The 26619-nt window shown below is 47.2% G+C and overlaps 1 protein-coding gene across 1 annotated transcript in view; it reads left to right on the top strand.

Annotated features, from left to right (window-relative positions):
* The window catches only part of LOC137536675 (guanylate cyclase 2G-like), a 99942-nt gene that overhangs the window by 48083 nt on the left and 25240 nt on the right, over positions 1 to 26619 (top strand). The window contains exons 11-15 of the mRNA XM_068258911.1: positions 3623 to 3709; positions 6835 to 6939; positions 7040 to 7111; positions 15329 to 15497; positions 25873 to 26028. Of these exons, the coding sequence (XP_068115012.1) occupies positions 3623 to 3709; positions 6835 to 6939; positions 7040 to 7111; positions 15329 to 15497; positions 25873 to 26028 (589 nt within the window). The remainder of the gene's footprint in view (positions 1 to 3622; positions 3710 to 6834; positions 6940 to 7039; positions 7112 to 15328; positions 15498 to 25872; positions 26029 to 26619) is intronic.

Raw genomic sequence — 26619 nt, 5'->3', positions numbered from 1 at the left:
AGCTACAGTGCTTAGATCACAATGTCCTGACACTGTCCCCTCATTCAATTCATACCATAGCATCCCAGAAGCCCCTGCACCAATCCAACGAAACCACAACCTCCGCCATGCCATCCAATCATAGCTTAGCTCCCACTGCTCTTTTGAATTTGATGTGAAGGCTAGTGGCTAAAATGGTCACACACCCCTCCAGTCAGTGAATAAGTGAGCAGATGACTGGTACATGTGATACAGATGGGACAAAATGATGTCATCACTGGAACTTCAGAAGATTTTGTGAAAAAAAGGCCAGGGTGACTCCAAGGGGGAGGGGACACAAGACAAAATCATGCAGAAGGGCTATCCAAAGATTGCTCAGTAAGTTTACAATGTGTGCGTTAAGCATTACGCAGACATAGTTGATTGTATATATACTCAACCGTGACTCAACCTTAACCTGGTTCTCTTTATACCTCTCTGACTGCTACTTCAATACTTTAACTGACACTCCTCCCTCTCTACACACCAATCCCCCCACTCCCCGGGCTCTGCCCTCAGTCCCCTACTCTTCTCCCTGTACACCTCATCCATTGGCAAACTCATCTCCTTAACCAGCCTCAACTACCATGCTGATGACACCCACATCTCCCTCCACACCCCTGAAAACTCCACTTGTCTGGCCACCATCTCCACCTGGATGTCTGACAGATTTTTGAATCCTAACCTGTAAAAGATTGAACTCATGATCTTCCCACCCTGTTCATTAAGCCATCTACCCAACATCTCCATTGCTATCAACAATATGCCCATCCACCCTGTCCCTCAAACCTGCTGCCTGGTTGCCAGCCTCGACTCAGAACTTTCCTTCACACCTCACATCCAGAACATCTCCAAAGTCTGCCATTTCCATCTCCACAAAATTGCCAAAACTGGCCTTTACCCCGACACCCGTAAACTACTGGTACACACTCTGGTCATCTCCTTTCTGGACTGCTGCACCACCATCTTCTCTGGACTTCCTAAGACCAGACTTCAGGCTTATTTACTCCTCCTGCCGCTCCTCTTCAGCTGCCCCTCAAGTGCCTTCACTGGCTCCCTGTCCCACTCAGAATTAAATTTAACCACACTGGCGTTCTATTAGAACGGCCAGGGCAGCGGCACATTTTTTTAAATCATGTAGCTAGCCTAGCGCTAGCTACATGATAGCCGCTGTGCATTCCCCCACCCCTTTCGATCGCCTCCGGCGATCAGAGCAAACAGGAAATCCCGTTCAGAACGGGATTTCCTGTTTGGCTTCCCCCGTCGCCATGGCAATGATCAGGATGACGTCATCGACGTCATGGCGTCGGAGGGAGTCCCGATCCACCCCTTAGCACTGCCTGGCGCTGGGGGTCTTGGGGGGGGCCTGTTACTCGGCGGGTAGCGGCGCATAGGCGGCGAGCGGTATAAACACGCAGCTAGCAAAATGCTAGCTGCGTGTTTTTAAAAAAAAAAAATATGAAAATCGGAGCAATCCAGCGCGCCAGTCATGGATGAGCTGAGCTCGTCCATACCGCTAAGCTGGTTAAACCACTCTTCCTGGCATATAAACCCATCCACCATACCTCCTCTTCGTACATCTCGGATCGCTTCACACTCTATGGATGTCCAACCCTTGCATCACCAGCATACTCGCAAGGCTCCAGGACTTCTCCAGAGCAGCTGCTACTCTATAGCCATATACTTTTACATGGAACCAATAAAGATTTACTTTGTATGTGCCACCTCTTTCTTCTGTTGAATACTGCATAGAGGGTGTCATCCCTCTTTTCCAGCTGTTGCACTACCCTCAAAGACAAAGGGTTTGGTCCTTTAGTGTGTGCAAGACAATGCTACAAATGTGATGTGGTCTTTCCTCTATGGAAGTCTCTTCCCTCTCCCATCAGGCTCACCCCACCTTCAACTCATTTAAGCAGGCCTTAAAGACCCATCTGTTCTCCATTGCTTACTTGCCATCTTCATAGGTCTAAAGCCCAGTCTACACGATACGATTCTTTGTGCGATTCGATTACGATTGTATTTATGATCCGATTAAATCCGACATGTCCGATCGGGATTCGATTCAATTCGATTTGCCATTGCAAAACAATGGCAAATCGAATTGAATCGAATCCTGATCGGACATGTCGGATTTATTTGGATGGTAAATAGAATGGTAATCGAATCGCACAAAGAATCATATAGTGTAGTCATCTTTGCACCTGCTCTAAAACTGCAATATCTTTTTTGTAATGTGGTGCCCAGAACTTAAATCCATATTCCAGATGTGGCCTTACTAGAGAGTTAAACAGGGACAATATAATGCTAGCATCTCAGGTTTTTATTTCCCTTTTAATGCATCCCAAAATTTAGTTAGCTTTAGCTGCAGCGGCTTGGCATTGAGTAAGATTATTTAACTTGTTGTCGATGAGTACTCCTAAGTCCTTCTCCAAGTTTGACGTCCCCAACTGTATCCCATTTATTTTGTATGGTGCAAGACCATTGGTACGACCAAAATGCATGACTTTACATTTTTCAACATTGAACATCATCTGCCATGTATGTGTCCATATAGCCATCCTATCCAGATCCTGTTGCAATATGACACTATCTTCCTGAGAGTTGATGATTCTGCCCAATTTTGTATCATCTGCAAAAAAAGCAACATTGCTCACTACTGCATCTACTAGGTCATTAATAAATAAATTGAAGAGCACTGGACCCAGTACAGACCCCTGTGGGACCCCACTGCTAACAGTCTCACATTTTGGGCCTGATTCACAAAGCGGTGCTAACAGTTAGCATGCTGGTGAAAAGCCCTTTATCACGCCTAAACTCAGTTTAGGCATTATAAGTTTAGGTGTGATAAGTTTAGGTGTGATAAGTTTAGGCATGATAAGTTTAGGTGTGATAAGTTTAGGCGTGATAAGTTTAAGCACCAACTGGGTTAGCACCGCAGTGCACAGCTGATCAAAAGTTTTGCGCTAGCAAAGTCTGGTGCACTTCGCATAGAGTTTAATGGCGCTGCTTTGCATGCGGGACTTTGCGCGCAATCTAAACTTATCTAAACTTATCACGCCTAAACTGGCTTTTCACCAGCGTGGTGCAATGGTTATCACGCCTAAAGTCTCTAACTGGGTTTGCACAGCTTTGTGAATCGAGCCCTTTGAGTATGATCCATTGACCACAACTCTTTGTTTTCTGTCCATCAGCCAGTTCCCTATCCATGCATACAGACTCTTCCCCAGTCTTTGCATCCTCAACCTTTGCACCAGACTTTTGTGGGGAACAGTGTCGAAGGCCTTTGCAAAGTCCAAGTATATCACATCTATAGCATTCCCAATATCCACATTAGCGTTCACTACCTTATAAAAGCTGAGCATGTTAGTCAAACAGGACCTGTCTTTAGTAAACCCATGTTGATGCTGAGAAATAAGATTGTCTACTATGAAGTCATGTATAGTATCTCTTAGTAACCCCTCAAATAGTTTGCATACAACTTTATAAATAAAGTTTATTAATAATAATAATAATAATATATCTATGATGTTTCTGTGGAATATCGAGTGACTCTCGAGTATTTCTGTTGAATATCATGTGACTTTTATCCTTCTTTTTTTTTTAGGGTAACAATGTCGCAGTGAAATACCTCTGTGATGAAACGGCGGTTTATCGTCTAAAGAAGCCATCTGTGCTGAAGGAGTTTCGTATAGTAAGTATAGTAAGTGCACCGAGAATGACATTCTAGGAGAGGGAGTAACGGTTTAGTCAAAACAGCCTTTCAATGAAGGACACTGCTCAGCAAATAAAACCCCGGTTCAGAGTCAGGCCCCTTTTACACTTGCAGGTTAAACCTGAGTTGTGTTACCCTATTTTACCGCAAGGGGCCGCAAAAAGCATTGAAACTCTATGGAGACTGAGAAGCATGTAGTGTAAACGACAGAACGTGGTGCATTGTGCGTGCGCAGACTGATGGGAATCCCAGTGCCGTACTTCCTGCCCAGCATTGAACCGAGAGCAGTGCAATGCACATGACCCTCTTGGCGAACTCTGCAGCAGGGCATATGTTTGTTAGTTTTTGCGTTGTGGTGGGATGCTGCAAGAAGAAAAAATCAGATACTTCCCTCAGTAGAGGGAAGACTCTGGATCCTCCAGAGGCTTCCCACGTCCACTTCCAGACCACTGCCACTGGTCGGAGGAGGACCACATGATGGACCACATGATGGTAAGGTTAGAAAGCCCCGGAAAAATAACCTGACGTGTTTCGTGGTCAATGATTAACCTCCTCAGAGAACCAATGCCATTCACAAGTGCACATATGTATACGGCTATCGAAAAAGATAAAGGTTTATCCCACAGGACTAATATGGAGGGGTGATAAATAAGACAACAATGGGGTCAGTGTGAAGATAGATGCAGGAGGGTTGGTGACTGCTTGCCAAGAAGGTGTGTGAGAGATGGTAAAGAACTCTTTATTGGTTGTATATGAGTGATAATGTCACATGGCACAATAGTGCCACCACCCTTCGGAGTTTGCTAGAATATATGAGAATTCTGCGCTACAGCGCAATCCGCTCCAATACTGTGAGCCAGCTAAGCCACGGCCAGCAGTGTGGGTGGAACAGTGAAGCACTCAGGGCTGGATTTCTGGGAAGGACACAAAGGCCCAGGTCTTGGGCAGAAGTAGGCCAAGGGGTGGCTGGGCAGGGAAGAGAGATTGCTGCATATGGAAGAAGAGACTGTAAGTGAAATACAGAGGTTGCAAATAAACAGCAACACATGGAAATAGGGAGCTGCAGCCCAAGGGATCTGTATATAACTGAAGGCATGAATGTTAGACATGGGGGAGGGGGCTGCTCAAGGAATATCAGAATCAATTTATTTGGCCAAGTAAGTTTGCACTTACAAGGAATTTGACTTGGTAGTTGTTTAACAGATGCAATCAAAAACAATGCAAGGACAGACAGTATATACACTCACCTAAAGGATTATTAGGAACGCCATACTAATACGGTGTTTGACCCCCTTTCGCCTTCAGAACTGCCTTAACCTCCCTCGTGTTCTGGACGAGCTGAGCTCATCCAGAGACGTCGGAGGTCACCGCTCAGGCCCTGCTGAGCCGACTTGAATAATTTTTTTAGCAAAGTGCTAGCTGCGTGTTTGCTGCGATCGCCGCCGCTCGTCGCCGATTCGCCGCTACCCGACGTGAAAGAGGGCCCTCCCCCCCAAAGACCCCGTGCACAACCTGGCCAGTCAGTGCCAGGCAGTGCTGAGGGGTGGATCGGCACTCCCTATGACGTCACGACGTCATTCCGTTCGTCGCCATGGCGACGGGGAAAGCCTTGAAGGAAATCCCGTTCAGAACGGAATTTCCGGACGGGAATAGGCGCCGGCGGCGATCGGAAGGGTGGGTGGGAATCGGAAGGAAGAGGGGTATCATGTAGCTAGCGCTAGGCTAGCTACATGATAAGAAAAAAAAAATAGGTTTTAAAAAATCATGCGCAGCCGTGCGGCTGGGCATAATCAAAATGCCAGGGAGGTTAATTCTACGTGGCATTGATTCAACAAGGTGCTGAAAGCATTCTTTAGAAATGTTGGCCCATATTGATAGGATAGCATCTTGCAGTTGATGGAGATTTGTGGGATGCACATCCAGGGCATGAAGCTCCCGTTCCATCACATCCCAAAGATGCTCTATTGGGTTGAGATCTGGTGACTGTGGGGGCCATTTTAGTACAGTGAACTTATTGTTGTGTTCAAGAAACCAATTTGAAATTATTTGAGCTTTGTGATATGGTGCATTATCCTGCTGGAAGTAGCCATCAGAAGATGGGTACATGGTGGTCATGAAGGGATGGACATGGTCAGAAACAATTATAGGTAGCCCGTGGCATTTAAACGATGCCCAATTGGCACTAAGGGGCCTAAAGTTTGCCAAGAAAACATCCCCCACACCATTACACCACCACCACCAGCCTGCACAGTGGTAACAAGGCATGATGGATCCATGTTCTCATTCTGTTTACGCCAATTCTGACTCTATCAAGACTCATCCGCCTAAAGGTTGTGAGTGTTGTGCCTTCACAAATGCTTTGCTGCATACCTGGGTTGTAACAAGTGGTTATTTCAGTCAACGTTGCTCTTCTATCAGCTTGAATCAGTTGGCCCAAGCAACTGCCATGTGATTGGTTGATTAGATAATTGCATTAATGAGAAATTGAACAGGTGTTCCTAATAATCCTTTAGGTGAGTGTATATTACAAGTCAAGTACAGTGTGTAAAGTATAGGTGAGAAGTGTACATTTTCAGTTCTGTGCTGCTTGCTTTCTAGCTCTAGGAGATCGAGCATGGTTCTGTATTAAGCATGGCTACTGCCTGAGGGAAAAAGCTGTTCCTGTGCATAGAAGTGTTAGTTGCGATTGACCGGAATCTTACTCTTGAAGGCAAGAGCTGAAAGATGGAGTAAGCAGGGTGAGAGGGGTCCGAGGCAATCTTGGCTGCTCTCTTTCTGCACCTGCTAGCGTAAAGATCCTGCAGGGAAGGTAAGCTGCAGCCAATGATCCTTTCCGCCGTTCCGGATGATGCGCTGTAGTCTCACCTTTTCTAGTACTGAGCAGCATAAATGAGAGGGGTGCTGAACATAGGGGGAGCCACGAGAAAGTTGGTGTAGGGGCAAAAAATATATAAATCTGGCCTTGGGTAGGGGGAAGGGACCAGCTAGGTAGTAGCATCATGATACGTTTCTACAGAACTCCTCATAAAAAGGTTTTAATGCACTTTAGTGCGTTCCTTCATTTTTTCTACAGACACTGCTAGAGCCTGTTTTCACTCTTTCAGATCCGAGAGATGAAACATGAGAATCTGATTACTTTCTTTGGTGTCTGTATTGCGCCCCCCAATGTCTGCATTGTGAGCCAGTACTGCAAGAAGGGCAGTTTAAAGGTACGAGGACACTCATGAATCTCTGCTTTCACAGTGTAGTTGGTTCATGCTCCAGTCACTGGTTATTAAGCACTATGATAATAGTCTCTTTTATCTTCAGGATGTCTTGCACAATAATGACGTCGACCTGGACTGGGTCTTCAAGCTGTCCTTCGCCCATGACATTGTTAATGTGAGTATACTTGTATGTCTCCTGTTATAGCTGGGATGGGTTCCAGAGGAAAGAGACTATGAAACTTGTGCTCAGTTTACAGACTTTGTCACAAATGACAGGTGATCACCTCTCTCGCAGTTCCACCCTGCCCAAGGATTTTCCAGCGTTCAGGACCACAATCTATGTAACAGCAGGCAAGGGTTATGGACAACCATCACACACACACACACACACACACACACACACACACACACACACACACACACACACACACACACACACACACACACACACACACACACACACACACACACACACACACACACACACACACACAATCAGGCCGGTGCTTCCTGAAAGAGGCAGAGCTTTCTGCTGTAGCTCTGCCTCTACTGATGTCAATTGCCGCGGTTCGCCGCCGCTGGGGAGAGGCGGAGATCCGCACGGCGATTGACGTCAGGAGAGGCAGAGCTACAGCAGAAAGCTCTGCCTCTCAGGGCAGCACAATCCACGACCATCTTGCCCCGTGGATTTGGGGGTCTAAAACCAGGGATGGATCTAGGGGGGGCAGGCGGGTATCTTGCCCCAGGCGCAGTTTGTTGAATTCTTAAAAAGGCAGCAAAATGAATGGCAGTTTAGGCGCCAAAACCGGACCTTTAGGTGCCAAAACCTAACCTTGCCCCAGGCGCAACTTGGTCTTGATCCGTCCCTGTCTAAAAGCCTCGCTTTGCGGCGGGGATAAGGCGGTTTACATCTAATGAGACTACTAAAGCGAACTAACAGGTAAAAATAGCAATTTATGTTCACATCAGAGTCTCTTTAAGCATATCATGCTTAAAGCAAGTTGAATTGCGTGCGCTTATGAAATTAGCGTATAATAATTGGCGTAAAATAATTAACGTAGTAGCAGCCGCGCTAGTGAAGTATCACGGTCGCTCTACATCACTATCGCGTGGCATTTACAAGGTTTGGCCACTGCCAAGGAGTGCACGCTACGCTGCCATTAGCACATGTAGCGTGTGCGCTCTAGAATTAATTTGCGTGAACTTCCAAAATGCCCACAAGGGATTTAACTCACACTGTTTCAGTGTGATATACTTAATGAATCTACCTCATACAGTCAAATCGCTTGCCACAGCAGGATCTGAAAAGAAATGGTTTCTGCAAAATAATCTATTGTGTTATGCAAATTCAGAATATAACTACGGTAGTCTGCCTCTGTTGGCAGATACAGTGCTGTGCATATCCTGTGCATTAAAGATTATAGGGAAATTACAAAAAATGTTACTTAAAGACAACCCGAGGTGGGCAGATGGGACACAGAGTCATGTTCTCTGCCTCATGACATGCTTCTGTATCCCCCCATCGCCGCCCTCTGCCCCCCCCCCCCCCCTGATATAGCCCCCGAGATTAGCGACAATATTTGTCGCTATCTTGGAGGTAAACACAGGGAGAGAGGTTCAAAACGCCCGCCAGCAGCGTTCCTGCAGGGTTTCCAGTGCTGCCACTGGGCAGCTCTCTCTCCCTGGCCACGCCCCGTGCCGATCTCCGGCAGCGGTTGCATGCTGGGAGAGACACACAGTGCCTGCGCTACCTGATCTACTCAGCCCCCCAGATCCGCTCTTAAAGAAAGAGATTACCTCAAAGTTTTATACATACCTGGGGCTTCCTCCAGCCCCATGCGCACAGATCGTTCCCATGCTGTCGTCCTCTGTCTTCTCACTCTTCAGTACCGAGTTCCATAACTTCAGCCAATCACGGCCAGTCTGCGCAAGAAAAGTGCGACCTGTTCGTATCTCTCTGGGCAGGATCCGAAGAGGGAGAAGACTGAGGAGGGTATCGTGGGACTGATCTGTGCGTATGGGGCTGGAGGAAGCCCCAGGTATGTATAAAACGTTTAGGTAATCTCATCTCTGGTACACTTTAAGGAGAGTGAATAGGGCAGGGAAGAGAAGAGAAATGATAAATATGTATTGTTTAATATACAGTATGTATATGTTTGTGAACTGAAAATCTTTCAAAAGAAATAGGTAAAATCAACCATGAACTGTTATACTTTTTGTAAAGAGAAGAACTGAGAGCCAAAATATAGTGTAGTAGGTTATGGTAATGGGAAAAATTAGAGAAGAGTACAACGATATACTCACAAACACGGGTTACCTCCAGGTAACCACTATATAAGCGGGTGAGGAGATTAGCCTGTCCTCACTCAGGAATAAGAAGTCGCTCTCTGTAGATAGGAAAAAGATGGGGTATCCCCCTTCACCAAGGGTGGATATTAAATATGACGAGAACAGAGGCGCCAAAAGAATAAAAACAGTACTTAAAAGGTTTAAAAATGCTTAGGAGGCAGTGGTGGACTTACCTCCTGCAAGCAGACACAACAAGCTGTGTATTTGGAACAAAATAAATTTATTGGCACACTCCGGGGGTTAGTCGCAACGCGTTTCGCAGGCAAAACCTGCTTCATCAGGCAATGGTAAACGGAGTACACAACTGGGGACAAGAGGCATAATTGATGTATGATCCCAGACATATGCATAGGTAAGTATAACAGACAAAATGGTGGTAACACATGCATAGGTAAGTATAACAGATATATGGTGACATATGTATAGGCAAGTATAGCAGATATATGGTGGTGAAAATATATGTATACACTGGTATATGTAATGTTTGCGTCGTTCAAGCGTTGTTTATTGCTGCTGTGGGGAGGCGGAGTGGAGGAATGTAATCTGTGAAAAAATAGGATGATAGTGAAGAGCCATGCAGAACCGGGACGAGGCATAGGCTGGAGAGGCTCCAGCCTCAGGGCGCAGTGTAGGAGGGGGCGCAGAATTCATTCAGCTGTCATTCCTAATTGTGTTTGAAGCAGAAATAAATAAGAAAAGGGGATACATAGCAGTGACTGCAAGCCAGATAACTAGAGATGAAGGTGTTGGGGAGGTTGTGGGCCCTGTGGCTCCTCTTAGTCTAATAGCAATCAGTGTGTGACGGCTGGGGTGGGAGGGATGTAGGGGCGCACTTTGGTGTCTCAGCCTTGGGTGCTGGAGGACCTTGTCCCGGCTCTGGAGCCATGGGAAGGGTGGGGATTTCATTATTTGTAAGTGTATAAACACATGTATGTATATATACATATATCGGTCGGTGGATGAGGGGGTATAAATTGTAAATCGGTGTTTATATAAGGAAGGGGGGGGGCAAAACAGGGAAGAAAAGGTGTATAGAATGGTATATTAGAGGTATGAGATGTGTAGGGAGGGGGGTTAACACGATTAGACTAGCTATGGGGTGTGAGGGAGAGGGAAGGAGGGAGGGGGGGGGCCTTGTGTGCGGGTCCAGAGAATATTGTTTAACATCATCTAAATCTGCATTGTGGCAATATAGGATAATGAACAGGTTTCACTTACCAGCAATGAGTCCGGGTAACACCTGGCGCCTCGTTGCCATGGTGTCCCGGACCTGCTGTTTAAATATGACAGAGTGGCGTTCCTGAACCTATCAGAGAGCGGGGGCCGGCTCCTGATTTCCCGCCTCACGGGATCACATAATCTGTGCCCAGCTTCCAGTGCGACCATGTTTGTCGCAACTGGATGATGTGGTGGACAGGGAATGGGCGTAGAGTCTTGCCGTCATAATAGGGGCGGCGCACTTGCAACGGCGGAGGTTTCCCCTATGACGTCAAGCGTATGCACTGCGCATGCGTCAGATGTCGTTCGGCCATATTTGTATTGGGAAGAGCTGGCTAAGGCAGCGAATCTCACTGCTGTAGGGGGAAAGGATCATATGGGTGCAATAGTAGCAAATAAATTAATGGTGCACAGTATAATCAAAGTTAGTATTATGCCGGTGTATGATTTATTTATTTTGATAGATTTCTTTGGGGACATTGTGGTTAAGATGTATCTAATAGGTATAGAAAGTTGTGTTATAGTGCCATCTAGTGGGTGATTTAAAACAACAGCATTTTTATAAAGCATCTTTATATTTATATAGAATAAAATACAGTTGTGCAGCTAAAATGTATAAAAGGAATGTCAAATCAATAAAATCACTAAATAGAAGAGTCCCGGGATTAAAATTTGCAAGTAATTAAAAGACAATCTTACTAAACGTATTTCTACCAGTATTTTAGAATAACTAAATATATTGTGATGCAGGTCCAGATAAAACAAGGGGATAAACAACATAATAGGTATGAGTGTGACAATAAAAAAAGGACCTTTACATATAATATTCGTTAAGAGTGGAAAACGTTAAACATCATAAAATTGGCTAGTACTAGTATACAACGAGTACACATAAGAAAATGGTGACTAACAAGAATGATAAAAGAGGCGACCGTTTTAAAAAAAACTTTTCCTGTTCTATTGTGATTAATGTATTTTTTCAAGAATTTCGTTGAGGCCTTCCGGAACGAGGGTCCTCAGTATTTGGATCCAGAACATTTCTCGCGCTCTAAGTTTATTGAAAGCGTCTGGTTGTGATTGGTCAATGCATTCGATGAGTGTGATCTGAAAAAAGGTGGGGTCATTATTGTGATGGGTGCCAAAGTGTTTAGATACACTGTGCAGGGGGAAGTTTTTGAGTATGTTTCTTTTATGTTGTCCGATTCGACTCCGTGGTGGTTGGGTGGTGCGGCCCACGTACTGAAGGTGACAAGGACAGGAGATGATGTAAATGACGTACTTAGAGGTGCAAGTTATGTGGTTTCTAATATGATATTGTAATTTCGTGGTGTTGGAAAAATAGGAGGTGGTGGTCTGGATAAATGGACAAGCTGTACATCTGGTGTTATTACATGGCGAGCACCCTGGTCTGAGCTGTGTTTGTTGGGGTTGTTGGGGTTCTTGTATTGATGGTGTTTTGAAACGGCTGGGTGCCAAGAGATTGCGTAAGTTAGGGGCTCTTCTGAAGGTAATGGCTGGTGTTCGTGTGATGGTAGGTCGAAGATATGGGTCCTGTAGTAAAATGTCCCATCTTTTTTTCAGGATGGAGCGGGTTTTTTAAAACGGTCGCCTCTTTTATCATTCTTGTACTCGTTGTATACTAGTACTAGCCAATATTATGATGTTTAACGTTTTCCACTCTTAACGAATATTATATGTAAAGGTCCTTTTTTTATTGTCACACTCATACCTATTATGTTGTTTATCCCCTTGTTTTATCTGGACCTGCATCACAATATATTTAGTTATTCTAAAATACTGGTAGAAATACGTTTAGTAAGATTGTCTTTTAATTACTTGCAAATTTTAATCCCGGGACTCTTCTATTTAGTGATTTTATTGATTTGACATTCCTTTTATACATTTTAGCTGCACAACTGTATTTTATTCTATATAAATATAAAGATGCTTTATAAAAATGCTGTTGTTTTAAATCACCCACTAGATGGCACTATAACACAACTTTCTATACCTATTAGATACATCTTAACCACAATGTCCCCAAAGAAATCTATCAAAATAAATAAATCATACACCGGCATAATACTAACTTTGATTATACTGTGCACCATTAATTTATTTGCTACTATTGCACCCATATGATCCTTTCCCCCTACAGCAGTGAGATTCGCTGCCTTAGCCAGCTCTTCCCAATACAAATATGGCCGAACGACATCTGACGCATGCGCAGTGCATACGCTTGACGTCATAGGGGAAACCTCCGCCGTTGCAAGTGCGCCGCCCCTATTATGACGGCAAGACTCTACGCCCATTCCCTGTCCACCACATCATCCAGTTGCGACAAACATGGTCGCACTGGAAGCTGGGCACAGATTATGTGATCCCGTGAGGCGGGAAATCAGGAGCCGGCCCCCGCTCTCTGATAGGTTCAGGAACGCCACTCTGTCATATTTAAACAGCAGGTCCGGGACACCATGGCAACGAGGCGCCAGGTGTTACCCGGACTCATTGCTGGTAAGTGAAACCTGTTCATTATCCTATATTGCCACAATGCAGATTTAGATGATGTTAAACAATATTCTCTCTACTACCTTCATCTTGTTCCCACATGGACCCGCACACTAGGCCCCCCCCCCCCCTCCCTCCTTCCCTCTCCCTCACACAATCATACACAATCGTACTCACTCCTCCGAAAGCGTTACCTTGTGTTCTATAGTATTTTGCATTTACAACCCGTAAGCTTGAATCGGGCACAGATAGACAGATTTAGCGCCGATCCCTGCATACAGCTAAGGGTTAAGTTACAGTGTTCTCAGTGTATTAAAATAGTTAGTCGTGCGCTGACTCGCACATGGTGGCAAGCATTTGAATTGTATGTGTGTGGTGAATCCTTTGGAGTCAAAACGCTCCTCTCGGCTAGTCAGTTCATAGATTGAGAATCCACATATGGGTATCTATGCGCAAAGTGACAACGAGACCCAGTGCCTGAATCTGAGCGATTGACCCAATCAAGGATTGGCCCTTGCAGTTCTTGACATTCGCAGTTCGCCGCGAACAGCAGAAAATCGCAATAACAAGTTTGCCAGCGAACCGTTCGGGCCATCTCTAAATACAAGGTGGTGGGCCTGAACTGCTATCTTAGATAGGGCCCTATTTCAACTTAATCCATTTCTGGTTGAATGAGGCAACTTTGCAACAGAGCAGTGTTGCCAACCGCCATACCGTAAATCTTGTTAGAAATTTAGCTGCTCATAAATTCCGTAAGGAATTCAGCAGCATCTGTAAGGGCGGCCAAACGGCCCGCCCTGTGAGCAGGAGGGGAGCAGCGCAGAGAAGAAGGAGAGCTGTGGGCACAGTGGGGAAGGGGGACATCTCCCCCCTCCTTCCCTCACATTAGGGCTCTCCATCCCTCGCTCTCCCCTCCAGAAGTAAGTTTTGTGTGGCGGCTGGCAGCGGGTGGAACTTACCTCCAAGCGCCGTTCCAAGCGCCGGAAGTTCTGATGCCGCCCTGGACCAGACCAGAGTAGCGGCAAATCCATTAGAACATCCCATGCCTGCAACGAGACGGAGTTAAGTCCCTCCCACTGTCAGCCGCCGCACAACACTTAGTTCTGGAGGGGAGAGCGAGTGAGGGGGAGCCCCAAGGTGAGGGAAGGAGGGAGGAGACCCCCCCTTCCCCCCCTTCCCCGCTGTGCCCACAGCTCTCCTTCTCTGCGCTGCTCCCCTCCTGCTGGGGGAACACCTGGCTACCTATTCTGGGGACATATACCCCTACCTACATATACTGGAGACATATACACCTGCCTACATATACTGGGGACATATACACCTGCCTACATATACTGGGGACATATACACCTGCCTACATATACTGGCTACATATACCCCCGACTACAAATACAAGGCACATATACACCTGCCTACATATACTGGGGACATATACCCCTGCCTATATATACTGGGGACATATACCCCTGCCTATATATACTGGGGACATATACCCCTGCCTACATATACTGAGGACATATACCTCTGGCTATATATACTGGGCACATATACCCCTGCCTACATATACTGGGGACATATACCTCTGGCTACATATACTGGGCACATATACCCTTGACTACATATACTGGGGACATATACCTCTGGCTATACATACTGGGCACATATACCCCTGCCTACATATACTGGGGACATATACCTTTGGCTTCATATACTGGAGACATATACCTCTGGCTACATATACTGGGGACATATACCCCTGCCTACATATACTGGGCACATATACCCCTGCCTACATATACTGGGCACATATACCCCTGCCTACATATACTGGGCACATATACACCTGCCTACATATACTGGGCACATATACACCTGGCTACATATACTGGGCATATATACCTCTGGCTACATATACTGGGCACATATACCTCTGGCTACATATACTGGGGACATATATCCCTGCCTACATATACTGGGCACATATACCCCTGACTACCTGTTCTGGGGCAATCTCTACCCCTGGCTACCTGTTCTGGGGGATTTTGTCAGTAAAAACAATCTTTTGTCAGTAAATTTGTAGGTATTTGTCAGTAAAAAAATAACGGGTTGGCAACACTGCAACAGAGACCAATGCAAATGCCATGCTTTTGTGTACAACACATGGCCATCTGCATTGCTGAGTGAAGTGCAATGTGGCCTCAACTAAAATGTGTTTGTCTGTATGTAACTACCAGCTGCACATAACACATCAGCATCACTCTGCAGCTAAACTAAGTGACCTTTGTTGTCTTTTGGACTCTGCTTTTTTCCTCTGCAGGGTATGGGCTTTATCCACAGCAGCCCCCTGATCTCCCACGGAAATCTGAAGCCCACAAACTGCTTAGTGGACAGTCGAATGCAAGTCAAACTCTCTGGCTTTGCATTGTGGGAGTTCAAACATGGCACAACGCACAGAGACATCACTTTGAAGAGCGTCAACTACTCTGGTAGGTCACAAATACTTGCAATATTGAAGGAAGCCTGTACTTAAAGGGAACCTGAAGCGAGTAAAATTATTTAAAATAAACAGATGACGTAGCTGCAAATGAATATTATATACTAATTTCACCGTCAGTTCCACTCACAAGCTCACCATTTTCTTCTTAAAGCGGTATTGTCACCATAAAAATCAAATTTCAACAGCAACTGGTCTGGGTGTATTAAGTGATAAAGATGCTAATCCTGCATTCAAAACTTGCAAAACGTTTTCTGCTGTTATGGTTTGGAGTTATCGCATACTTAAGGAGCACTGACCCTAGTGCCAAACAGTGCCAAAGAGTTGAATGCTGGGAGTCCTTTTTATCTATAATATATTAGTGGTGCTCAGCAGAGCTCGAATATTCGAGTAGCTCGAATATTCGAGCTCTTTTTCAGCTATCCGAGCTCGGTATTCGAGCTCCGAATAGCTGTAGCTATTCGAATGGGCTATCCGAGTACACTCGAATAGCCCATTCACTATTCGAGCTATTCGAGCAAACGGCGCTATTCGAGCTCGGTACCGAGCTCGAATAGCGTCATAGCCCAGATTGATGTCCTTAGAGCCAATCAGAGGGCTCCCAGGCCCTCTGACGGCAGCCAATCACAGAGGGGGACCCTGGCCAGCCCCTACCCTATAAATAGCGGCCGCCATGTTCCGTTTCTCCATGCTTGCCTGAGACTTGTACAGAGAGAGAGTTGCTCCTTTGTGCTTTGGCTTAGCAAGTGCTCTATTGTGATCATTTACCTAGCGTTTTTGCTCACCTACACCTGCCATATACACCTATATTGTTGTTAGTTAGATAGACATTGTATTTTAGTTAGTAGCTTGTGTGTTACATTAGAGACAGGCAGCTGCTGCAAGCTTACAGGTTTAGGCCTCAGGGGGGCCTTGCCTCTGTGGGCAGCTGTCCTCTGTTTATTTCTCTCATCTATACCAGTATTTCTGCTGTCCTTTACTAATAGTATTGTAGTTATACTGTACTAGGAGTAGGACACTCACTGACTGTCACTGTTTATAGGCTACTAGCTAGCTCCTGCGTGTGTGCACTCACTCACTGTGTGTACATACTACACACACTCTATTTCCTTCTGATTACTGATAGATTATTGTTAGTTAGTTGTACTTACTGTTACTACTTACTCTTACTGTACTAGGAGTCTAGGACACTCAGTCAGACAGTCACTGTGTTCATAGGCTACTAGCTCCTGCGTGCGGTCACTCACTGTCTGAGTGTACACACACCACCCACACTCCATTTCCTTCTGATCGCTGATTGATTATTGTAATTAGTTAGTTCTACTTACTGTTACTACTTACTCTTACTGTACTAGGAGTCTAGGACACTCAGTCACTGTGTGTTCATAGGCTACTAGCTCCTGCGTGCGGTCACTCACTGTCTGAGTGTACACACACCACCCACACTCCATTTCCTTCTGATCGCTGATTGATTATTGTAATTAGTTAGTTCTACTTACTGTTACTACTTACTCTTACTGTACTAGGAGTCTAGGACACTCAGTCACTGTGTTCATAGGCTACTAGCTCCTGCGTGCGGGCACTCACTGTCTGAGTGTACACACACCACCCACACTCCATTTCCTTCTGATCGCTGATTGATTATTGTAATTAGTTAGTTCTACTTACTGTTACTACTTACTCTTACTGTACTAGGAGTCTAGGACACTCAGTCACTGTGTGTTCATAGGCTACTAGCTCCTGCGTGCGGTCACTCACTGTCTGAGTGTACACACACCACCCACACTCCATTTCCTTCTGATCGCTGATTGATTATTGTAATTAGTTAGTTCTACTTACTGTTACTACTTACTCTTACTGTACTAGGAGTCTAGGACACTCAGTCACTGTGTTCATAGGCTACTAGCTCCTGCGTGCGGGCACTCACTGTCTGAGTGTACACACACCACCCACACTCCATTTCCTTCTGATCGCTGATTGATTATTGTAATTAGTTAGTTCTACTTACTGTTACTACTTACTCTTACTGTACTAGGAGTCTAGGACACTCAGTCACTGTGTGTTCATAGGCTACTAGCTCCTGCGTGCGGTCACTCACTGTCTGAGTGTACACACACCACCCACACTCCATTTCCTTCTGATCGCTGATTGATTATTGTAATTAGTTAGTTCTACTTACTGTTACTACTTACTCTTACTGTACTAGGAGTCTAGGACACTCAGTCACTGTGTTCATAGGCTACTAGCTCCTGCGTGCGGGCACTCACTGTCTGAGTGTACACACACCACCCACACTCCATTTCCTTCTGATCGCTGATTGATTATTGTAATTAGTTAGTTCTACTTACTGTTACTACTTACTCTTACTGTACTAGGAGTCTAGGACACTCAGTCACTGTGTTCATAGGCTACTAGCTCCTGCGTGCGGGCACTCACTGTCTGAGTGTACACACACTAAATTTACTTGTGATTACTACTGATTATTGTAACTGCTAGTTGTACTTCCTGACTGTTACTACTTACTTACTGTACTAGGGGACACTCACTCAGTCACCTCACCAACCAACCCACTCCATTAAAGTACCCCACTTTTCACCCGCCCTTTTAAAAAACTTTTGTCTATACGCCCAAAACATTGAAGATGTCTGGAAGTGGCAGCCAGCGCGGTTTGGGCAAGGGGAAGGGCAGCAAGGGAATCAGGAGGAGAGGGAGCAGCATTGTGGCAAGCCGCGGCCGCGGGCGCGCCACCATGCACAGTTCCGCAGCAGCAGCGTCAGTGGCTAACATTCCTCCCATAGCCACTGGCCGTGGACGCCTTGGGCGCCGCCCAGCAGGAGCATCTGCAACTCACGCTGCAGAGACACAGCAGCAGCAGCGTGTAGCACCTGCTCCCATTTTCCTCCAGCCGGGTCGGAAACGTCCCATTGAGGAAAAGGATGCAGACACTGTGGTGCAACTCATGACGGAGGATGAGCAGCCCGCCATCAGCTCTGCATCCGAGGCCTCCACCCTCACCACCACCACCACCCCTGTTCGCAGCAGCCGCCCAGCAGGGTCTGGGGAGGAGGCCAGTTCACCGTCACTCGCCGACCTGTCATTCAGCAGTCTTTTGACCCCAGGCATCATGAGTAAATTGTCTGCTGTTGTTGGCGATCTTGAGGAGGAGATGCTGATGGGCACTTTGGGGGATGAGGGATTGGACAGCAAGACTGTGGCGACAGTCAAGCAGCCCATCCATGCATCAGGAGAGGAGTTTGGGGGGTCCTCATCCCAGCAGGACATGTTTCAGGAGGGGGAGGATGATGATGACCCGGTGACAGACAGAGACTGGGTGCCACCACCTCCAGGGGATGTCGTCCTCAGCAGCTCTGAGGAGGAGGAGGAGGATGCGCTTGTGGGCCTTGCAAGGAGGCGCATCATTGCAAGCATTGGCAGCGTCCCACACCCTGCTGGTGTCTCAGGCTCAGCAGCAGCAGCATCAGCCAGTACCACCACCAGCCGCACCCAAGCCCCCCCCCCAACCACCACAGGGAGACAGGCAGCAGCGCTTCCATGCCGTAGGGGGATGTTTAAGTCACCAATCTGGCGATATTTCACCATGCCCACTGTGTACAGCAAGTACGCCACTTGCAACCACTGTCAGCGGAAGTTGAGCAGAGGTGCAGACCCCTTAAAGTTCTGCACCAGCTCGCTCATCAACCACCTTGCGGCTAAACATTTCCACCAGCATGAGGAGTTCCAGAGGCTGAAGGCATCTGGTGCTGGCAGTGGCACCACACCCATCACTGCACAGCCTTCAGCAGCAGCAGCAGCAACAGCAGCCACCCGCCCTCCTGCTCCTCCAGCAGCACCAGCAGGAGTGCGGAAACGCACTGCTCCTCCCCCCTCTGCAACTCCTGCCGCCGACACTGAGGCCTGTTCTGGCAGCCAGTCCTCAGTGGCCTCCTCTGCTGTGTCTGCTGATTCCCGTGTCAGCAAAAGGCCACGCCAGAGCCTTTTGAGCGAGTCCTTCCAGGGGGTGGTTAGGGCTCTGCCTCCCAGCAGCCGTCGCGTGCGGCAGCTGAACGGCTTGCTGGCACGGGCCATGTGCTCCCAACTCCTGCCGTACACGCTCGTGCAGGAGGGGAGCGACATTCGTGCGCTGCTTGCTTGCGCAGCCCCAGACTGGCAGCTCCCCAGCAGACACTTTTTCTCCCGCAAGGCCATTCCTGCACTGCACCGCTTTGTGATGGCCAATGTGGAGCGAGGGCTGGAGCACGCGGTTGGTGAAAGGGTCCACGTCACCATGGACTCCTGGAGCAGCCGCTTCGGGACAGGCCGCTACCTGTCCTTCACTGTCCACTGGGTCAGCTTGGTGGAAGGGGGTGAGGATGGGAGAGCAGCAGCGGGCACAGCAGCAGCAGCAACACAGTGGGTGGTGCCACCCCGCAGGCTCAGGGGAACTGCAGCAGGTTCCTCCGATCCTCTGCCATCCTCCGGCACACCTGGCCAAACCCCCCGCCTCAGCAGCAGCGTGAAGGCCCGCCACTGCCAAGCGCTGCTGCACTTGGTCAGCCTTGGGAAGACCAAGCTGACGGCAACCCATGTGTTGGCCAAACTCCAGGAGCAGGAGAGGATTTGGCTGACCCCCAGAGGCCTCAGAGTCGGAGAGGTGGTGGCCGACAATGGGGCCAATCTGGTTGCCGCAATACACAGGGGAAACCTGACCCACATCCCCTGTCTTGCCCACGTGCTGAACCTGGTGGTGCAGAAGTTCCTGCGCACCTACCAGGGGATGGGCGAACTGCTGGAAACGGCAAGGAATGTTGTGCGTCACTTCCGGCGCTCGGCTGCAGCCTGTGCGAGCCTGGAAGACGTGCAAAAGGAGCTGGATCTGCCACGCCATCGGCTGATCCTTGACGTTCCGACTCGCTGGAACTCCACCCTGGCGATGTTGGAGCGTCTGGTTGAACAGAGGCACGCTGTCAAACAGTACCTTGCCCTGGCCACTGTTTCCGCAGCTCTGAGAAGGGACAAGACCAGCAACTTCCCGTCCATCGTCCCCGATGATGACTGGAGGCACATGCAGCAGGTGTGCTTAGTGCTGGCTCCCTTCCTGCAGGCCACAAACATGGTGAGCAGGGACCATGCTATGGTCTGCGAGTGGGTGCCCCTGGTTTCTCTGCTGAACAGGGCCCTCGATGCTTTGCTGGAACAGGGAGCGGCAGCCTTGGACCAGCAGGAGCGGCAACCAGCTGCGCAGTCCACCTCTGAGGGGGAGGAGGAGGAGGACTTGGTGGAGGTCCCTGACCTGGCTGCTGATGAGGGGGATCAGCACAGCGCAGCTGAGTTGGTGCGGGGGTGGAGAGAGGATGAGGCAGCAGAGGAGGAGGATGAGGACAGCACTGACGTCGATGTGCCAGCAGACGTGGCCCGCCTCTTCCCAATGGCAGCGCACATGCTGACGTGCCTGCGCAGGGACCCCAGGGTGATCCAGATGAAGCAGAGGGAGGACATCTGGATCAGCATGATGTTGGACCCACGCCTCAAGGGGAAGTTGAGCCAGTTCCTGCCGCCTGCAGGAGGAGACCCAGCGCAACAAATAAGGAGCTTGCAGCAGGCCCTTGTTGAGCGCTTGGAGGAAGCCTTCCCCCAGCCTTCCACCCCCACTGTCCAGCAGCCAGCACAGAGGCAGCAGCAGGTGCCTGCATCCAGCAGCAGCAAGCGCCCCACAGACCTGCTGTCTCTCAGCCACGAGCTCTACAGGACTGTAGAGGCTCCGGCAGCAGTGACTAGAGAGGAGATGCATGCAGCAGCATCCTCCTCCGGTCACAGCCAGCGCCTGACCCGCATGGTGGCTGACTACATGGGGTCGTACAGCGGGCTTGACAGCGATGCCCCTGTTGATCCCATGGAGTATTGGGTCAAGCGCATGGAGATCTGGAGCGAGCTGGCGCAGTACGCCCTGGAAGTGCTGTCCTGCCCCCCTTCCAGCGTGCTGTCCGAGCGCTGCTTCAGTGCAGCTGGTGGCGTGGTCACCGAGAAACGCTCACGTCTGTCTCACAAGTCTGTGGACAGACTGACGTTTCTCAAGATGAACCAGGCGTGGGTGGAAGGCGAGTTCCTGGCCCCTGTTGTCGGCGAGAGGGGGACATGAACTGGCTGCCGGAACCATCGTTAATGTGCCTTACCACCCTTTACCACCTCCTGGCTCCTGCTCACTAAGCCAGCCTGGTTCACTTTGACTATTACGTCGCCTGCAGCCACACATTTTACACCTACAGTGGGCTGCTGTGTACTGCCCTTCTGCTGTCTGTCTGTGTTTCCCACTGCCAGGGTACACAGATGATTTACCTTCTGCTGCCACTCTGCCACCAGCTATTACGTCAAACAATAGCTATATTGGTTGCAAAACCAAAAACCAAAAAACCATTAAAAAAAAAAAAAGGTTTAATTTTTCTGAGGTGCCCGGGTTGAAAACTGTGTTGTCCCAGTTGTGTATTGGACACAATGTGGGCTGCACGACCGCTGTCTGGGACCTCCTGTTGTGTTTATTTACAGCCCTGGTATCACCGCTAGGTACCAGGGCTATTATGTCACGCTGCCTACCTGCTGCCACACTCACACTGCTCCTCCATACCTCCTCCTGCTGCTGCTGCTGCTGTCTGTCTGTGTTTCCCACTGCCAGGGTACACAGATGATTTACCTTCTGCTGCCACTCTGCCACCAGCTATTACGTCAAACAATAGCTGCTCGCCTACTCCTCCATTCCTCCTCCTGCTGCTGCTGTCTGTCTGTGTTTCCCACTGCCAGGGTACACAGATGATTTACCTTCTGCTGCCACTCTGCCACCAGCTATTACGTCAAACAATAGCTATATTGGTTGCAAAACCAAAAACCAAAAAACCATAAAAAAAAAAAAAAGGTTTAATTTTTCTGAGGTGCCCGGGTTGAAAACTGTGTTGTCCCAGTTGTGTATTGGACACAATGTGGGCTGCACGACCGCTGTCTGGGACCTCCTGTTGTGTTTATTTACAGCCCTGGTATCACCGCTAGGTACCAGGGCTATTATGTCACGCTGCCTACCTGCTGCCACACTCACACTGCTCCTCCATACCTCCTCCTGCTGCTGCTGCTGCTGTCTGTCTGTGTTTCCCACTGCCAGGGTACACAGATGATTTACCTTCTGCTGCCACTCTGCCACCAGCTATTACGTCAAACAATAGCTGCTCGCCTACTCCTCCATTCCTCTTCCTGCTGCTGCTGTCTGTCTGTGTTTCCCACTGCCAGGGTACACAGATGATTTACCTTCTGCTGCCACTCTGCCACCAGCTATTACGTCAAACAATAGCTATATTGGTTGCAAAACCAAAAACCAAAAAACCATAAAAAAAAAAAAAAGGTTTAATTTTTCTGAGGTGCCCGGGTTGAAAACTGTGTTGTCCCAGTTGTGTATTGGACACAATGTGGGCTGCACGACCGCTGTCTGGGACCTCCTGTTGTGTTTATTTACAGCCCTGGTATCACCGCTAGGTACCAGGGCTATTATGTCACGCTGCCTACCTGCTGCCACACTCACACTGCTCCTCCATACCTCCTCCTGCTGCTGCTGCTGCTGTCTGTCTGTGTTTCCCACTGCCAGGGTACACAGATGATTTACCTTCTGCTGCCACTCTGCCACCAGCTATTACGTCAAACAATAGCTGCTCGCCTACTCCTCCATTCCTCCTCCTGCTGCTGCTGTCTGTCTGTGTTTCCCACTGCCAGGGTACACAGATGATTTACCTTCTGCTGCCACTCTGCCACCAGCTATTACGTCAAACAATAGCTATATTGGTTGCAAAACCAAAAACCAAAAAACCATAAAAAAAAAAAAAGGTTTAATTTTTCTGAGGTGCCCGGGTTGAAAACTGTGTTGTCCCAGTTGTGTATTGGACACAATGTGGGCTGCACGACCGCTGTCTGGGACCTCCTGTTGTGTTTATTTACAGCCCTGGTATCACCGCTAGGTACCAGGGCTATTATGTCACGGCGAGCTGCCTGCCTCATTGACTGCCTGCTGCCACACACTCATCCTCCTCCTCCTGCTGCTGAATTTACCTCCTGCTGTCTTTGTGTTTCCACTGCCAGGGAGCACATACAATGGCGCTTCCAACATGCGTGCGCCCACCAGCTATTTGTTACGCTCAAAAATAGATGCATTTCTTTAAAAAAAAATTGAAAAGAGAAATACGTGAAGAAGAATAAGACTATATTGAAAAGGAAGGAGAAGAAGAAGAAGAAGAAGAAGAAGAAGAAGAAGAAGAAGAAGAAGAAGAAGAAGAAGAAGAAGAAGAAGAAGAAGAAGAAGAAGAAGAAGAAGAAGAAGACGATATAGAAGAAGACGATATAGAAGAAGACGATATAGAAGAAGACGATATAGAAGAAGAAGAAGAAAGATAAAGAAGAAGAAGAAGAAAGATAAAGAAGAAGAAGAAGAAAGATAAAGAAGAAGAAGAACAAGTATATACAGTAACACTACTGAACAAAATTAAGGACACAACTTCTCTTTCCACATTTTTTTTTAAAGGAACATCCCCACATAATCACTTGCTGTTGTTACTTGGAAAAAAAGAGGTTTCTTGCATCATTCACCCTCAAAACAAGTGTTGGAAGCTATTTAAGGCCAATTCGAATAGTCAGCTCGAATAGTTAGCTCGAATACCGACTCGAATAGTGAGCTCGAAGTCCGAGGTCGAATCGAATAGTAAAAATTATTCGACTCGAATATTCGAATGACCTCGAATAATTTACTATTCGAATTCGACCAAACTCGAATTTTAAAAAGGGGTATTTGAGCACCACTGTAATATATTCCTCCTCTTCCATTTATCTCCCTGCCTGGCTGCTTATCAGAACCACCATCTGATTACTTGTGTTTACAAGCAAGGCTGAGGTGATTCAGTGATTGGAGGATAAGACAGAGCAGTTCCTAGTATACACCTCAGTGGGAGTGTCTGAAGACTCTGGGAGGAGGGCAGCTAATGAATACACAGTGAGCAAGAGAAGGGAGGGGGGAAAACAAGAGTCAGGGAGGATATGATGTCAGCATGAGCTTGGCAAGATGGCCACTGCCTAGAATAGGATTTTCTGCTTTTCCTTTGTAAAATTTACAGGATTCATTACGTGGATAGCACCATACATCTGTTATAGAGGTAGAAGTAGTATTTATCTACTTATATATGTGTTTTTTATTTCTAGGTTAGCATGCGTGTCGCTTGTTCTTTAAAATGATTCCTTCCAGTTCTGACAATATTTTGTCAGAACTGAAATATACCAGTTGCAGTCAGTTATATTTCAGTAGCTGTCAGTTACAACTGAATGTGCAAGGTAATGTCCATGTTTCCCTATGGCTCAAGTGGGTGATATTACAGTTTAACAGTGCGCTGACCAGGAAGCTGTTATGGGGTAATGGCCATTTTTAAAATGGAGGACGGAGAATTCCATTGATCACAGTGGGCAAATGGGACGCAGGAGAGGAGAAAGAGATTAAGGAGTAGACTACACAGGAAGTAAGCATAACCTGTGTATGATTATTTTGACTTTTTATTTTTAGTTCAGGTTCTCTTTAACACCCTAGCAGTATGGACAGATATATCCGTCCATAAAAACATGCTGTGAAGTACAGTATAAACGTGCGTACACATCAATACTCTCCTGCACTGTATACTAGACCCTTGCTTGACATATTTTGGCAAGTTACAGGAAAAAAAAAGTTTTAAAAATAAATGTTATCACTTTTTGCACAGAAATCCTGGGGAAATTGAACGCCAGGGAGGTTAACAATTGTGGAGGCTGACATTTCTCCTAAAAACTCTATCTTGATGGCTTTAGTCCCAATACAAAAAATATGGTTGTTGCGGTGGCATATTTCGTGAAAGTAGCAACTATATTGGAAGTACTTAAACTACACCCCCTCATATGAAAATCTAGAGGCGTGACTAAGTTAAAGTGAGGCAAGGGGTCAGCATTACAGTGACATATAAACAGCTTATTATAAACATGTCCCCAAATTTTTGGCAGTGTCCCCCCCAAATTACATGATTAGGCAACATCTTAATCCCAGTGGCTCCAGAGACAGACTAGACCTCCATGACAGGCCCCATAGGCAGATTAGACCACTTATGACAGCCTTCAGTAGTAAATGAGACCCCAGCAACATAGGATTGTCACTTGCTGTCATTGTTTACAGTATGGCTCACGCATAATTAGTGCAGTTACAATAGTAGTTGAAATGTACCCCTACAAGAAATTATTATATGTATGTATGGGGGAGGGAGGTGTATAATTTAATTGTTAAAATGTGAGCTGGAGACAAATTAATTCTGCGACCTGGTATGTTGTTACAGAGCTGTACTGGACTGCCCCGGAGCTTCTGCGGATGGGCAGATTCCCCTTTCAGGGCACACAGAAGGGAGATGTGTACAGCTTTGCCATAATCATGAGGGAACTTATTCAGGACCACGAGGATGGACCTTACCAGGACTTGAGCATGGATCCAGAAGGTAAATGTTGTTATCCATACATTTCTTAATCAATCCTCAGATACCCCCCCCCCCCCCCCCGAACCTTGCCATGAGACCCTCATGCCATCCAGCTTGGTCACCTCCTCTAACTCCCGTATCGTAGACTTCTCATGAGTGTTGCCTCTCCTTTCGGAACTCTCTTCCACAATCTTGGAAACCTTAAAATGTACCTTTAGAACATGAAGTAAACATCATACAAGGTTGTATTCAAAAAAAATATTTCTATCTTTATTGTGCACTTTTTGGACAGCGCATTTCATGGTCAAAACTGCTACCTCAGGACAAATCTCATGCTTTTCAAAAATAATGAGTCCTGCTCTGGGCACCAGTCCTGATAGAAAAAAACTTTTTTTAATGCTGACTTCCTGAAGTTAGGACCTAAACGCCATGTTCATACAGTCAGTGGCTGTTACTTTGTCACATATAGACTCGGATAGAATAAACTTTTTGGGCGCCTCCTAGCATCTGCAAGTAATTTTACTTGTTGACCCCTGACCAGGGGGACACATTCAGGGAATTTAACTAAGGGTGTGTATTTTTGAAGCTGCAACCGCGCAAATACGTTTAACA

The sequence above is a fragment of the Hyperolius riggenbachi genome, chromosome 10 (genome assembly GCF_040937935.1).
Source record: "Hyperolius riggenbachi isolate aHypRig1 chromosome 10, aHypRig1.pri, whole genome shotgun sequence".
NCBI classification, from domain to species: domain Eukaryota; kingdom Metazoa; phylum Chordata; class Amphibia; order Anura; family Hyperoliidae; genus Hyperolius; species Hyperolius riggenbachi.
The sequence above is the reverse complement of the archived record's forward strand: the minus strand, read 5'-3'. Positions and strand labels throughout refer to the sequence as shown.